General features: G+C 39.4%; 1 protein-coding gene across 1 annotated transcript in view; it reads left to right on the forward strand.

Annotated features, from left to right (window-relative positions):
* The window catches only part of Fsd1l (fibronectin type III and SPRY domain containing 1 like), a 69,206-nt gene continuing 52,546 nt past the window's right edge, over positions 1-16,660 (forward strand). Inside the window, exons 1-2 of the mRNA XM_042698387.1 lie at positions 1-122; positions 13,828-13,923. Of these exons, the coding sequence (XP_042554321.1) occupies positions 108-122; positions 13,828-13,923 (111 nt within the window). The 5' untranslated portion in view covers positions 1-107. The remainder of the gene's footprint in view (positions 123-13,827; positions 13,924-16,660) is intronic.

Genomic DNA, 16,660 nt, shown 5'->3' on the forward strand with positions numbered 1-16,660 from the left:
CGAGGAGGAGGCAGCGGCGGCGGGTAGCGGTCTTGAGGTGTCGGACCTTCCTCTTTCTCTTCCACCGCCTTGGGTTCCTGTCGCGGGTCGGGGCCCGGCCGGTCGCCATGGACTCCCAGAAAGTAAGCGAGCGAGCGGGGCGCGGGGCCGCCGGGGCCCAGGTGGGTGTGGGGGGGGGGTGGACGGGGCGCCCGGGCCTCGGCGGGCGGCGGGCGGTGGGCGCGGGACCCGGGCTCGGGCTCCCGCCGCGGGCCAGGCCGCCGGAGCCGCAGCGGGGCGGCGCCTGCAGGGATGCGGGGGCCGCGCCCAGTGACCCGGGCTGGCCTGGGCTCCGCGCTCGGTCCTGAGGAGAAATGGGGAGCGGCCCCCCAGCCCCCCACGCTTGTTGTCGCCCGTCCCGCCCCGCCGGGCTCTAGGCCCCCTTTTCTTCCCGCAGCCGCCGCCTGAGGGTGTGTCCTTCCCCTCGGACCGGGAACCCGGGCTCGGCCTTAGGTTTCTCGGGGTGGGGTGGGGGGTCTCTCCGTGCGGACGCCCGAGCTGGAGCTCGTGTCTCCCAGCCAGTCTCCTGTCTGGGGCTCCGGCACCTGCTCTTTAGGTCCGGTGGCCCAGGCCTCGGGGTAGCTGCGCCCCCTCCCCTCCCCGCCTTTCCCAGGACCTGTTTATATTAGGGTTTTCTGAATGGGGAGGGAAGACTGACACTTGTCAGGGCCCGCCCCACCCTCTCCCACCCTGGTGGGGACCCTGGAGGGTCTTGGTGGAATGTTCTATGCTTTCAAGTTGGAAAAAGGATATACAGAATAACCTTTTCTGATGAAGCACCAATTAGTTAATGTAGCCAAGGTATTGCAAGTTCGTTTATTTTTTTTTTTTAAACAGGCAGTCAGAATCCTTCTATAGAAATAAACCACTCCGTTCTCTTTGTTACATTATAGTGTCATTGAGATATAATACAATATCGGAACAAAAACAAGTGTTGTTAATAATGCAGCAGGGGAAAGAAAGCAAGGGCAAATCTAAGAGGCCATGCTTTTCTATTATTAGATAGAAAGCACTTGGAAGACTTATTGAAACAATTTTTTTTTTTTTTTTATCCTGGATTCACCTTCCTGAGGACCACTGGAGTTCTGGCATGAGAGACTGACTAGTGTGATGTGTTCAGCAGTGACTATTAAAAGTGCACCTGATTTCATTGTAGGTGTTTGACTTGAAACTCAGTTGTGTATATGTATTATTTTCAAGACTATTTTAAAATACGTGCATGTTTTGAATATGTGTATGTTGACAGCTCTGCCTAAATATGTTAACTGTCTCACATCTTATTAGACAAAAAGCATATGGTAATTTGAATGGACATCAGCAGAGGTCAAATGGAAGAGTAAAAGTTGGGATCCCATGGTGTTGAGTTCCCTGGTTATATACCAGCTCTGTAATACAGAGCAAGTCACCTAATAGATTAATATTATTTCTTCATTTAGTCAGCAGTGATGAAGAAACTTTTAAAGCTTATGAGGAATTACTACTAAAATACTGCCTGGGCAGTAAAATAGGATTAGCTATGATTTTAACCTATTTGAATGTCAAATGATACATTTCTGTATCATTTGTTATTTCTGTATCATGTGTTATTTCCCCAGGGACAGTGAGGAATTAGCTGATTTTTTTTTTTTAATTGGTTCTGGTGTTTCTTATTGAGTAAGTTTAAGAGTCAGCTAACAAATGCTAGAAATATGTTGAATTTCATTGGTGATATGAAATAATCTTTTATTGAATAAAAACTGTTGTTTTATAGCTTACAAAGAGTAAGTGGTATTATTTCTTCCAACCCTTTACAGAACCCAGTGCTCTGAATTTGAGCTTTCTTTTCTCATGAAGTGTTGCAAGAATTAGTTACTTCCCTCAAAACTTGGTGAACTAAAGTAGATGTGTATTTCTCTTTAAATAAGACAATAGTATGCCTCAAGCATGAATTTTAGAGACTATTTCCTATCTTAGAATGTTAAAATAGTAGTAGAGGTGATAACCTCAGTATAAGGAAAATAAGTACTGCAAATTGTGATAAAGGGTGAGCATGGCACACACACACACACACACACACACAGAGTGCACACACACACACATGGCACACACACACACACACACACACACACACACCATTGTAAGGCATTGGGATTTGGGCTTTAAGTTATGAGGAGGACAAGTGTGAAGCCAGTTTTGAGTCATAGGAGCTTGGGTGGATTGCTCTTCAGCTCTTATTTCTTCATCAATAAAATAGAAATAATAATTTACTTCCCTCAAAAGGGTAGTTGTTAGGCTTGTGTTTATTTTTTAGCAACCACATAACACTGCCTAGGCATTGTTAATTTCATAAACTTACTCTCAAAATAACTTTGTTCCTTTTCCAATCCAGTGTAGATGTTTTTACCTTTAAAGTCTGTTTTCTGCTTCTACATCTGTAAGAAGTTATTTTGAATGGTGATGCCAAAGAAAAGCTGTTAAAGCCTAACTGAAAGAGGATTGGAAGTTCTGATTCATGCAGTCTGACAATGCGGCTAAGTTAACTGGACAGACGTACAGAAGCTTGCTGGGGCCTTGTCAACAAATGGATTAGCTTGACCAGCTGCTGTTTTGTCTGTGAAAATGACTTGACTTCAGTGTTTTGTTCGAAACAGATGCTCTGTTTGAGTAGAGGACGGAAGTGTAATTGCCTTGGGTTTGTAAGACATACTGTTGGGTACAGAAAACCACAGTATTATCTCCTAAAAAAACAGAGGTATTTTGTTTATATTGTGTTTCTGGGGCACTTTTGTGAACAGGATGTGTGATGGATAAGTCTCTTTGAAACTCCAAGCTTTTGATTATGTCCTTAAGTGGTTTTAAGATAAAATCCCAAAGGTTTCTTTACCTGATGGAATGAATGTGCTTGCTCAAAGAAGACATTGAAGCCAGACATTTTTGCACTGTTCTAGAATCTTGGTCCTTGGAATTTGATAGTTTAAGTTAAATTTTGTACAGGTTATTCACATTCAAGGATCTCTGTTTCTAGGAACAGTATTTACTATAGGAATAATAAAGAGATCCCAGAGGAAGGAAGTCACCAAGCGCATACATTGTCAATTGTCACCTTTTCTCTACTTGTTTTTTTCTTCATAGTATTTTAACTTGGAAGAGGGTTGTGACGGGTAAGGCTTAATACCTCTAGATTGGGGAGTTTGAATTAAACAGAAGTTTTAAAACATGACAACCTAGAGCAAATAGCATATCTATGTTTGGCTTCCTTAAACTACCCTGACACCTGCTGACTTTTGCTTTAGTATTGTATTCTAGCAGTTCAAAGAATCTTACCATACCCTTTAACCAACCAGCTGTCCCATGTTCCAAAATTACTCCTGAGAAGGAAGGAAAGGAAGAAGTAAGGGAAAGAAGGAAAAAAATGTTTCCCTATAAAAGAGATAAACAAACTCGAGTATTTTTCCATAATATTTAATTGTTTTAAATTCTCAAAACAATTTTATTCCTATTGTATAAATGTGAAAAATTAAGCTCAGAAAAGTGAAGAGATTTGTTGAGTCACACAACTAGAAAGTAAATGCTAGTCTAGGTTTAAACCAGGTATTTTTTCACATCCAAGAATTTTCATTACCTCTTTGCTTCCCTGAATTGTAGGAAAATGTAAGCTACAGATAAAAGAAAATGAATAAAAATTACTTACAACCCAGCTTACTCAAAGATAATCTCATTCAGGATTTTTACTAAACATTTTTTAAATACATGTATAGAACCTCAAAAATTATGGTATTGTACTATGGCATCATGTTTTAAAACTTTTCATTAAATATCCCTATGTTGATATCATTCAACAACACTCCTAATGGTTCAGCACTTGATTTATTATATTGTGTGTGTGTGTGTGTGTGTGTGTGTGTGTGTGTGTGTGTGTGTGTGTGTGTGTGTATAGTTGTTGTTGGTGGTGGTTGTGGGGTTTGAACTCTGGGCCTGGGTGCTGTTCCTCAGCTCTTCAGCGCAAAACTAGGATTCTACCATTTGAGCCACAGCACCACTTCTGGTTTTCTGAGTGGTTTATTGGAGATAAGAGTCTCACCAACATTCCCAACCAGCCTGGCTTTGAACCATGATCCTCAGATCTCAGCCTCCTGAGTAGCAGGATTATAGGCGTGAGCCACCAGCTCCTGGCATTATTTATATTATTATTATTATTTAGTAGTATGGATTTATTTCTTGGTTTTTATATATTGATTTTTTTTATGGTTCTCAGGTTTGAGCTCAGGGTTTTACAGTGGCTAGGCAGGTGGTATACTGCTTAAGCCAAGTCTTCAGCAGATTTTACTCTGGTTACTTTTGAGATAGGGTCTTGCTTTTTTGACCAGCCTGGACCACAGTTCTCCTATTTATACTCCTCCCTATCAGCCAGAATGAGAGATGTGCTCCAGCTGTTTCTGTTGAGGTGAGGTCTCGTGAACTTTTTCGCCTGAGCTGGCCTAGAATTGCAGTCCTATCAGTCTCAGTCTTTGGTATAGATGAGATGACAGGCATATATCACTGTGCCTAGTTATTGGTTGAGATGGGGTCTTATGAACATTTTGCCTTGGCTTGCCTGGAAGTTACTATTCTGATCTCCTCCTTCCAATTTAGGATTGTAGGTGTGAGTCACTGTCAACAAGCATTACTTGATTTTAATAATTATTTTGTTATGTTTATGTTGTTCTCAGTGTATGTTTAGATGTTATGAATAATGATGATAAGAACATAGCTATCCCTCTTGCCTACATTCTTTTTGTTTTTTTAGTCGATCATGGGGCTTGAACACTGGGCTTGGGCGCTGTCCCTTCAGCTCTTCAGCTCAGGGTGAATGCTCTACCGCTCCAGCCACAACGCCACTTCGAGTTTCCTAGTGGTTTATTGGAGATAAGCATCTCATGGAGTTTCCTACCTGGTCTGGCTTTGACCCGAGATCCTCAGATCTCAGCCTCCTGAGTAGCTAGGATTACATTCTTAATCATTTGCTTATGTAATTTTTGTAGAAGTGGGAATTACCTAATGTGCATATTCTTTTTTAAAAAATATTTTTTTTTTTTTTTTTTTGTGCCAGTCCTGGGGCTTGAATTCAGGTTCTGATGTCTGTCTCTGAGTTTTTTTTTTGCTCAAGGCTAGTGCTTTAACACTTGAGCCACAGCCAGCCATTCTTCTGGATTTTTTGGTGCTTAGTTGGAGATAAGAATTTCAAAGTCTTGGGGCTGGGAAGGTGGCTCAGTGGTAGAGCGCTTGCCTTGCATGCCTGAGGCCCTGGGTTCGATTCCTCAGCACCACATAAGCAAAAAGAAAAAAGCCAGAAGTGGCGTTGTGGCTCAAGTGGTAGAGCGCTAGCCTTGAGCTGAAGAGCTGAGGGACAGCGCCCAGGCCCAGAGTTGAAGCCCCACGACTGGACCCCCCCCCCCAAAAAAAAATTCAAAGACTTCCCCTGTCTGGGTTGGCTTCAGACTGTGATCTTCAGATCTCAGCTTCGTGAATAGTTAGGATTATAGGTGTGAGCTATCAGCACCAGGCTTAAAAAAATCTGTTGATCTGTATATTGCCAAGGTGCCCTTTAGAAGGACTGTCAGTTTATAATGCTATCAGCAATGTCTAAGAGTACCTTATCACTCTCTCATTATGCCTTTCTTTATTAGTTGGTTGGACCTCTGGTTTTCCTGGCAAAGTATGTGTCTCTATTGACTGTAATGTAGTCTTGTAGTCTCCACTTGCTCCTGTTTTCTGACCCTGGCTACTCAGGCTTTTCTGCTTGCTGCTCTTCTTGCCTCTATTGCTACTTCTATGTCTGCCGCCATCTCTACTACTACTGTTACAGTCTGTTTCTGCCTCACTGCTACTACCTCTTCTGCCTCAGCATGTTACAGTTTAAGTTATTCTCCTTACCACAGAAATCATAACTAAGCAAGAAAATATCATTCAGGAGAAGCCTTTTATTGGGTCTGGGTCTAATGTTCTAACACCAAATGACAGCGTGTGTCCTCACTGACGTAAAAAGTGAGCTGAGCTGGTGTTGGTGGCTTTTGCCTGTAATCTAGCTGTTCAGGAGGCTGAGATTTGAGAATCCCAGTTTGAAGCCATCCCTGGCAGGAAAAGAGTCTTAGCTCCAGTTAACCACAAAAAGCCAGAATTAGAGCCGTGGCTCTAGTGGTAGAGCATTAGCCTTGAGCAAAAGAGCTCAGGGACAGTGCCCAGGACCCAAGTTAAAGCCCCAGCACTGGCATACACACACACACACACACACACACACCCCACACACACGTGAACTGAGCAATCTGTATTCAGTAAGATGTGTGCGGCTGGAATGTGACAAGCAATGAAGGGTTGTGTTTGTATCAATCACAGCATAGCTTTCAGTTCCACCAATCACTGGCTTCTTTACTAGGGTGGTGCACACCTGAGCATCTTGAGCAAGAGTAGTTACAGTCATCTGAGATTCACTGAGGCAAGTTTTGCCTAGGGTGCTGCCTTCCAAGGCCACTGCAGGTTGTTCGGGATGGTTGTGACTTGAATAAGGACTTCATAACTGTAGTAGCCTCAGTTGTAGTGGTCCTTGCAACTAGAGTGTTCTCATAGTGATATAATGTCTTACGATATCTGGGCTCAATGAGAGCAGCCAAGCCATTTACCTGAAATAGGGTTGTTTTGCTGACATTTTATAGCTCCACATGCCAGGCATTAATGAACTGTCTATTGATGTCATTCAAAAAGGCTGAACCACTCTGTCAGTTTCACTCAATCACAGAAATTACAACAAAGATTAAAACAAAATTCAACATTAACATTGTCAGCAGTCTTTAACAGTGCTCTGAGGGGAGAGCTGGATCCCTTGGATCTACCCTACCTCCTTGGCTTCACTGAATAAAATTCCAGTTCAGAGGTCATTATATGTTTCAGGTTTCTTTCTCAGCCTCTGATGCCACTTAAATTTTCTTACAGCTGAACTCAGGATGGGAAGTACATATTCTCCACCAGTTCTTTCACAAGCATTAGGTCTTCCAGTTGGTAAGCTAGATGATCAGAATTGTCAGTTCAGTCTTTGTTTATGTCTGTGTTCAGGTAGCGCCGTTTCACTATTAGAAAAGGCAGAGCTTTCCTCTAACTCACTGTGTTATGTTCATCAGATTCCTGAATTTCTCAATTTTCCTTTTTCACCTTCTGTTATCACATTGGAAATAACTTTTATTAATGTTGCCATAGGTATGGTCAACTAGAACAACCTTGATTGTCTAGCTGGATAGAATTTTCTAGATTTTTTTTAACTTGTTGCCTACTTTAAAAGAGAGAGGTCTATAATGTGAGGTGATGCAAATGGCATCTTTGGCAAATAAGTTATAGAAGTGAACAAGATAGTTTTCAATAACTACCTCGATGATTGTGACTTGTTTTCCAGTTCTGCTGAGCTCTAATTAATCTTATTAATCTTAATATGATTTATATCTTAGGTTTAAGAAGTCAATATCCTTATGAGATCTAGAATGATTGAAGCCTTGTTCATTTCCATAACTTATTTTTCAATCCTTCTTGATGAACTAGCACTATTTTATTGTATAAAATAGCCTCTTCTGCATTTTCTCATCCTTTTCACAGCAGTTTCATATGAAAGACAAGTGGAGCTCTGGGAGCCAGTTTCAGCAGTTGGCCCTTGGGGAGCTTTCAGGATACTGCTCTTTCCTGTCAGTTTGAAAAAGCTTCTGATAGAGGCAGCAGGCTGTTTGCATTAGCTACCAAGGCCACCATCATTTTCTTACAGTTGTTGATCTTAGTGTTTGCTGCTTTTGTAGTTTATACTATATTTTGTAGCTTTGAAAATAGGTGTGATCGGGAATGCTAGGGGCTCTAAAGCCTTGTACAGCTGGTTTGTCCATTTTCACAGTGTCTCAGTGGTGTTTTTGGCTAAGGCCAGGAAGCTTTTGCTACTTAGAAATTGTAGTGCATCCCCTGGAAATAATTGAGGCCCTAAGTCTTTGTACATTAGTCAATAAAAACTGTTTTCTGCAGTATAGACCTTTTATCTAGGGGTGTGTGTGTGTGTGTGTGTATGTGTGTGTGTGTGTGTGTGTGTGTGTGTGTGTGTGTCCTTGTCCTTGCATACACACATGTGTGTGATAGACCCTCAGGCTGTCTGTCCTGGAACTCTGGGTTAAGTTCAAAATGTAATATAGAATATTCTCTCTACAACATATGAGACCATATTTTCCAGAGATATTTTATCAGCCTTTAGAGACCTTTCTTTCCTAACTTTATTTTCTGAGAAGTATTTTTAAAGCTTTAGGAAATTTCATGTAGATTACCAATCCTCCAAAGGCTTTAAGTAGGACATCTTTTCAGAAATAATGTTAGGGGAATGAACCCCAAGATAAGTATTCAAATGTTTTTTTTCCTTTCATGCAATTGTTTCTATCATATTTATAAGATGATTTCTATGTTGCTTTGTATGTCCCTTCCCCATAGTATAACTCATTCTTACACTGTTTTTTGATGTTGGTATAATTTGTGGAGGGGAAGGGGAAAAAAAAACAAATCGTTTAACTAGGGATACAGGTGGACCCATTGCAACAATGAGATGTACAAGTCCTTATGTCGAAAAACGAACTTAACAACTTTGGTGGGGGTGGGGGTGGGGGTGGGGGGGAAGACATGGTTGGGGGGAAGGGAGGAGTATGGGAAGGGATGGGAAGGGGAAACAAAAAGGAGGCAACAATGCTTAATAAGAAATGTACTGGTTATCTTGCCCATGTAATTGTAATTCCTCTGTATGGTATTCTCACAATAAAAAAAAATTACTAATCCATACTTCTTAGGATAATACAAATTGAGAAACATGTTTTAACTTGTGGCAGTAGCAGACTTTGAATGAATTACAGGGTAATGGTAAAGATCTGATTAGTTTTCAGGAGATGTTACTTTTTGGAAGTACAAGACAGTATCATTCAAAGTAGACAGTCTGTTTTGGTGATCTTTGAGTTTAATTAGCAGGTCAGCTGTCCTTAGGTACAGTCTTGCATTTGTCAGCTGCCAACCTTGGCACAAGGACATTTTCAGTCTTTAAGATCCTTGGAAAACTTTATGAAAAGTATTAGTCAGCATTAAACTTTACAGGTGAGAAGAATTTGTCTCTTGTTGCAGTATCTTTTTTTAAAATAGTTGTCCTAGAATCTCAAATGAGAGCTGGTTGGGGGGGCACGGAAGAGATGATAGGAGAAAAACAAAGGAGGGGGTAACAATGCTTGATAGGAAATGTACGAATTACCTTAATCATGTAACTGCAACCCCTCTGTACAGTATCTTTACACTCCCCCCACCTCTCTCTATATATACATAAATGAGAGGTGGTTCTCTGGGTTCTTTCATTTCTTTTCTTTTTCTTTTAGTGAGGCTGGTTCTGTCCCTTGAACTCAGGGCCTAGGTGCTGTACTTGAGGTTTTTTGCTTAAGGCTAGTATTCTACTGAGCCACAGTTTCACTTGCTTCTTTTTAGTGGTTAATTGGAGATAAGAGTCTCATGGACTTTCCTGTGTAGGTTGGCTTCAAAATATGAACCTCAAATCTCAATCTCCTGAGTAGCAAAGATTACAGGTGTGAGCCTGCTGGTGCCCAGCAATCTTTTAGTTTTTAGTGGCAATTAATGTAGATAATAACTGAGAAATTAGTGAAACACTGGCAAAAGAAACTAGTTTGAATGTGTGTGTGTGTGTGTGTGTGTGTATGTGTGTGTGTGTGTGTGTGCAAAGAACTGGGGCTTGAACTGAAGGTCTTGAGCTCTTGTTTGGCGTTTTTTGCTCATGGCTAGTGCTCTACCACTTGAGCCACACCTTCATTCTGGCATTTTTGCTTGTCAGTTGGAGATAGAATCTCCTAGGTTTTTTTTTTTTCTTTCTTTCTTTCTTCAGAATCTCAATTCTTAAGATCTCAGCCTTCTGAGTAGCTAGGAGTGTAGTTGTAAGCCACTGACAAACATCTAGCTAGTTTAAACATTTTAACTGCTCTCTGTATATGACAATTATAATTCAAGAATTATAATTAATTCTTTTAACAAAAATTCATAAAGAAATTCTGCTTGGCTGGGTGCTGGTGGCTCACGCCAGTAATCCTAGCTACTCAGGAGGCTGAGATCTGAGGATCATGGTTCAAAGCCAGCCCCGGCAGGAAAGTCCATGAAACTCTTATTTCCAATAAGCCACCAGAAAACTGGGAGTGGCGCTATAGCTCAAGTGGTAGAATGCTAGCCTTGAGCTGAAGAGCGGAGGGACAGCACTCAGGCCCAGAGTTCAAGCACCATGACTGACAAAAAAAAAAAAAAGAAAAGCTGCTTTTTTTATGAAAAAGATTCAGAAGTCTTTTAGATTGTTTATGTTTTATTCCAAATGAATAGGACTAGTAGGTCCTATTCCTTGTTTCTACCCTTAAGACTTTTGTAGACATTTGGTTGGAAAAGGCCTCTAAAATTACATTGTCCAGCTTCTAGCCACCTGGGTTTTTTTTTTAAAAAATTTAATTATTTTAAAAATTTTATTGTCAAGGTTATGTGCAGAGGGGTTACAGTTACATCCATAAGGTAGTGAGTACATTTCTTGTGGACCTTGTTAGCTTCATTTTTCTCCCACTTTTGCTCCCCCTGAAACTCTCCCCATGTTGTACAGTTGATTTCCACCATATTGTCCTGTAAGTATCGCTGTTGCATTGGTTCACCCTTTGTCCATTGTCTCATCATTTTGTTGTTCCCCTTCCCTTCTCTAATTTAGATAAATGTATATACAATACCCAGGGTGCCAAAAGTAAATACAGTGATAACAGGGAATAAACCATAGGGGAAAAAAAACACAGAAGAAAAAAGAAATCACATAGTACATTAAAAACGACGACAAAGAAAAACCTCTTGTTTCCATGTCTTGGAGTTTATTTTGCTTAGCATCATCTTTTATGGTCATATGTATGTAGCTATTGAGCCATAATGTTCATCTGCTGGGACTATCCTAGTCATATACCAATTATTACAAATGAGGGAAACCATGGGATCTATGTTTCTTTGGATCTTCTTTACTTCACTTAATATGATTTTTTCTATGTCTTTCCATTTCCTTACAACTGGGACAATGTCATTCTTTCTGATGGGAGCATAGAATTCCATTGTATGTGTGTGTATATACATATATAGACATCATATACACATATATACCGCATTTTCTTGATCCATTCATCTACTGGGGGGGGGGGGGCATTTGGGTTGGTTCCATATCTTAACTATGGTAACACCCAGGCCCTGAGTTCAAGCTCCACCACCGACATGTGAGGTTTTAAAGCACTTGACATGTAGCAAGTTTGAATTGAGAGATGTTCTGTAAATTGAAACTATACACTGGGTTTTGAAGATTTAGTAAACCCTTCCTAAAAAGAATGAGAAAGGATGGAAGTGGCACTGTATCTCAAGTGGTAGAGCACTTGCCTTGAGCTAAAGAGCCCAGGGACGGACAATGCTCAAGCCCAGAGTTCAAGCCCCATGACCGACAAAAATAAAAAGAATGAGAAAGGAATTCATAGATAATACTTTTTCTTAATTGGGCTCTTCCTGTGTTGTACAGGCTGGCCTCAAACTCTTAGGTCCCAGCAATCCTGCTTTCACCGCCCCAGAAGAAGCTGGACTATAGGTGTACACCACTGTGCGTAGCTAGATAGTTTCTAAGTATTAATTATACATAAAAAAACAATATTTTGGATTTGCTGGGTAAAGTAAAATACTTTAATGACTTTGATTTTTTTCTCTTTTACTTTTTTGATGTGGCTACTATTGGCTCATAATATATTTCGATTGGATAGTGCTGTGCTAAGGTGAATGAGAAAACTGCAATTGGTAAATGCTGTATTCCAGCCTCTAACATCACTATTAGACAAGAGTCTAGTAACTTTCAGAAGGTAGGTAACACTTAATTTGAATATGAGAGCATTTGGGTATCTTTGTAACAGGAGCTTTAAAAACAAGAAGTCTTATTAGAAAATCTTTGGGGCTTATAGCCTACCTTGCTGGGGCAATATGCTACAGCTGTTTTCAAAGCTTTTTTCAGCAAAGTTCCTCACATACAAAACTTGCTAGTAAAAGACAAAATAAAAAATTGGAAGGTTTAATTTTCCTCTGAATTAAATCCACCTTTTTATGTACGTATTTATTTATATTTTGTGTATGTAAATTCATTTGAGTTTTTATTGTACTCACATATACCATGACAATTGTAATTTCGTTGTTGGCCCGAATCCATTGGGATCTGGCACTTCTTTCTCATAGAATATAATAAAATATAATAAACTCTTGCCCTGTTCTAGCTCAGTGAGGGTATCTTTACCCTGAAGTTTGCTAGGTATAGTTCATGGTACACAGCTGTGAATCTTTACTTATGGAATTTCCAGAAGTTTTATATAAAAATCATTGAAAACTTAGCTAACCAAATATTTGTAGAATTTTAGGTATCCCATATAATTGGGTAGTCATTTGGAATTAGAGGCAGTATTTCAAAGAGGTTAAAAGCACAGTCTGTGGAGTGAGTCTGAGCCTAATCTTTACCTCACTAGCAGTGAGGTATGTATTGTGTAACAAGTCTTTGTCTCAAGAAAAAAGTTAATACATGAGTTCCTCTGTTGTGCTACCACATAAAGACTATATTAACCTGACTAGTGGCTCCCATTTGAATAGAGTATGTACAGAACATTTTTGTTTTTGTTTTTGTTTTTTTCGTTTTTTTTTTATTGTGAAAATACTGTACAGACAGGTTACAATTACATGAGCAAGATAATGAGTACATTTCTTATCAAGCATTGTAGTCTCCTTTGTTTCCCCTTCCCATCCCTTCCCATCCTCCCCCTCCCCCACCCACCCAATCCTCCCAGCTCCCCTCCCCCGCCAAAGTTGTAAAGTTCCTTTTCGACATAACGACTTGTACATTAACAGAACATTTTTGTTAGCACAAAAACTTTTACTGAACAAGCCAGGCACTGATGGCTCATGCCTATAATCCTAGCTACTCAGGAGGCTGAGATCTGAGGATGGTGGTTCAAAGCCAGTCGGGGCAGGAAAGGCTGTGAGACTCTTATCTCCAATAAACCACTCAGAAAGCCGGAAGTGGCTCTGTGGCTCAGCTGAAGAGCTGAGGGACAGCACCCAGGTCCAGAGTTCAAGCCCCATGAACGGCCAAAAAACAACAACAACAACAACAAAATGAACTTTTACTGAACAGTACTAGAGTATGACCAAAGTAAATAATAAAATATTAATAAAGTCTTTGATATTGGCTACAAAAATGGATTATTTACTGTGGTTCCAAACATATATAAGGTTGAAATGAGTGTTACTATCCTAGATGCATGTTTATTACCTAGTTTCATATTTGTAAGGTGTATTTTAAAATTTTTGTAAATAAATAAAATATTTTTGAATGTCAATGTCTCCTTCCCTTATTCTTCATATTCTGATGTTACATGAGAAGTTTCCATTTGTTTTTGCAGCCTTTAAGAATTTGGCTCTATTTCCTTCCCATGGCCTTATGGCCTAAAAAGCATTGTTGTATGAAATCATATTGATCATCTTCAGTCCGAAATTATGATGATGTTGTATACTGGCAATAAGACAGTTTAAGACAGTACAAAAGTATAAACCTTTTGTAATTATAGGCCTTTGGAAATTTTGAGCAATAAGGATCTTTACATTGTTCCTATTCATTATATAATATATGCTTACATAAAGTTGTTAAGATTTATGATTTTCTTTTATTAAAAGATAATATTTTAATCCTAGGAAGCTCTACAAAGGATCATTTCAACTCTGGCAAATAAAAATGATGAAATTCAAAACTTTATTGATACACTAAATCACACACTAAAAGGAGTTCAGGTATGCATTTTTATTAGAATTGTGTACATATATGTCATGCAGCATTGGTGAGTCAAATATCAAGTATAAATATAGTCCATCAGCTTTATATTATGAGTTAGGACGTAAGAGCAAGGTTTCTCTGTGGGAAAATTAAGTGGTAAGGGGCCAAGAAAACTCTGCAGTGCTACAGAATATTAGTGCTTGCTTTTTGTCCTGTTCTATTTGATGTTTTTCTTTAGTAGTTCTAATTAAGAAACAATTGTATTTTTCATATTATTTGGAAGTAAAACACTTACTTTTCACTGTATAGTGGGAGAAAAATATAAGTAATGAGAGGCCTATTTGAAAAAGAGGATGATAGTAAAACAAAAATTAAAATAACAGCCAGGTACTAGTGGCTCACACATGTAATCCTAGCTACTCAGGAGACTAAGATCTGAGGATAGTGGTTCAAAGCCATCCTGGGTTAGAAAGTCTGTGAGATTTGTGTATCTAGTTAACCACCAAAAACTGAAAGCTGTGAATCAAAGAGATAGAGTGCTAGCCTTGAGCAAAAGAGCTCAGGGACATCGACCAGCCCCATCACCCACACACACACACAAAAAGGCTCAATTAGGAGGGACAGGAGAGCTATCCCATATTTGGGATATATTCCCATACTACTAGTAGTCAACTGTTGTTATACAAGGGAACTCAAAAGACAGTATAGTGACTCTTAGGAACACAGACCTCACCGAGTCTGAAACAGGAAGAAATAGAAAATCTAAATGTATTAGTAATGAGATGAAATTAGTAATGAATGAAATTAGTAAGAAATTGAACTGGGTCAGTTATAAAAATCCAAAAAGTCCAGAACTTGATTTCTTCATCCCTGAATTCTATAAGATATTTAAGGGAGAACTAATATGAATCAGACCTTTCAAAATTTTTCAAAAAAAAAAAATGGAAAAGGGGAAGGCCTTCCAACCTCGTTTTACAAAGCCAGTATCACAATGATGCCAAAGCCAGGCAAGTATTCTACAAGTAGAGCAAACTATGGCTTACCCCCTTGATGAATATAAACATAAAAAATCCCCAACTCCTTATGATTAGGCTGTCCTCCCTCCTTCCTCTCCCTCCCTCCCGTCCTTCTTCCTTCCCTCTCTGTTTCTCTGTCTGTCTCTCTGTCTCTCTCTCTCTCTCTCTCTCACTCTCGCTCTCTCTCTCTCTTGTGCTAGGCCTTGCACTCTTAGTTTATTTTCTCACTCTAGGCTGGTAGTTTACCACTTGAGCCATGTCTCCACGTCTGGCATTTTGCTGCTTAACTGGAGTTAAATTCTATTTATCTTATATAAGTGCAGTATTGTGGAGAACCTGAAAGATTTTAAAAGTGATTCCTGTATGTCCAGAATGTTCTTCAGAGTTGCTGAATTAAAATCTGGGCGGTAATATTAAAATGGTTTGTCACTGATCTCTTCCTTCTCTTCTCTTCCTCTTGTTCTTCTTCTTCCTTTTAAAAATTTTTTATTTTTTGGTGATACTGGAGTTTAAACTCAAGTACTCCAAAGCCTTGTGCTTATTATAGGCACTCTCACTTGAGCCATGGATAGAGTCCCATGCTTTTTGCTTGAGCTTGCTTTGGCTTACAATCCTACTTCTGTCTCCCATATACTGAAATTACAGGTCATATCATTTTACCCAGCTTGTTTGATAAAATAAATTCTAAATAACTTTACTGACCTTCAAACCATGATTCTCCCAATCTGCCTCATGAGTAGTGGAGATTACAGATACATAACATCGTGCATGGCCTACATTAGTAATTCTGATGCATTCAAAAGTTGCATTCAGACTATTTAAAAATTATGGCTTAGGGTTTGCCTTAGAGCCTGGCATGCTGAATGATGTTGGGAAGTTTAAAACAACCTTTTAACCAGACAACAGTGGCTCATGTCTGTAATCCTAGCTACTCAGGAGGCTGAGATCTACAGTTCAAAGCCAGCCTGGGCAGGAAAGTCTGTGAGACTCTTATCCAATAAACTACTCAGAAAAGGCTGGAAGTAGCTTTGTGGCTCAAGTAGTAGAGCACTAGTCTTGAGCATAAAGAGGCTTAGGCACAGCCTTCAGGCCCTGAGTTCAAGCTCTAGGACTGGAAAAAATTATAAATACATATTAAAACAAGTTTTGCCTTGTCTTGTGGAATAGTTTTGTAAGGTAGAAGAAATATGGGATATTCTGTAAATGGACAGCTTTACTCAGCTGAAATAGTACTATACTATTAGCCAACTTCTTACATTTATCTTTTTAAAAAAACCTTAAGTCAACATACCTAAGGGAGGAATCCAACGATGTAAGAACAAATAATGTTCTGCTTATCAAAACAAGAACCAGGAAGTAAAAACATGTTTTAGGGGGTAGGAATGCAGGGAGGAGGAAGGGTGAATAAATGTAGTCATTATATTCTATATGCATTATATAAAAAAATAAACTGTGTAACTGGAGGATAGGGATGGGAGGGGGGAAATTGGGAGGAACAACAGAAGGAGTGACATTGACCAGGAAGCATTGCACTTATAACCTGGCTTACAGAGTTATAACCCCTTGGTACAACTACTTAACAATAATTGCTATAACAAACCTTAAGTCAAAATATTAGAGTTTTGATATTTTTAATGTTAGGGTTCAGTAGGTTAAAATATAAATGTTATTCCCTGTAAGTTTGCTTTTTAGTTTTTAAAGTTTTGATTGTTCTTTAGTAAAATCCCTTATTTTTCTT

This window comes from Dipodomys spectabilis, unplaced genomic scaffold (genome assembly GCF_019054845.1).
Source record: "Dipodomys spectabilis isolate Male_0828 unplaced genomic scaffold, ASM1905484v1 ptg000006l, whole genome shotgun sequence".
Taxonomy (NCBI): Eukaryota; Metazoa; Chordata; class Mammalia; order Rodentia; family Heteromyidae; genus Dipodomys; species Dipodomys spectabilis.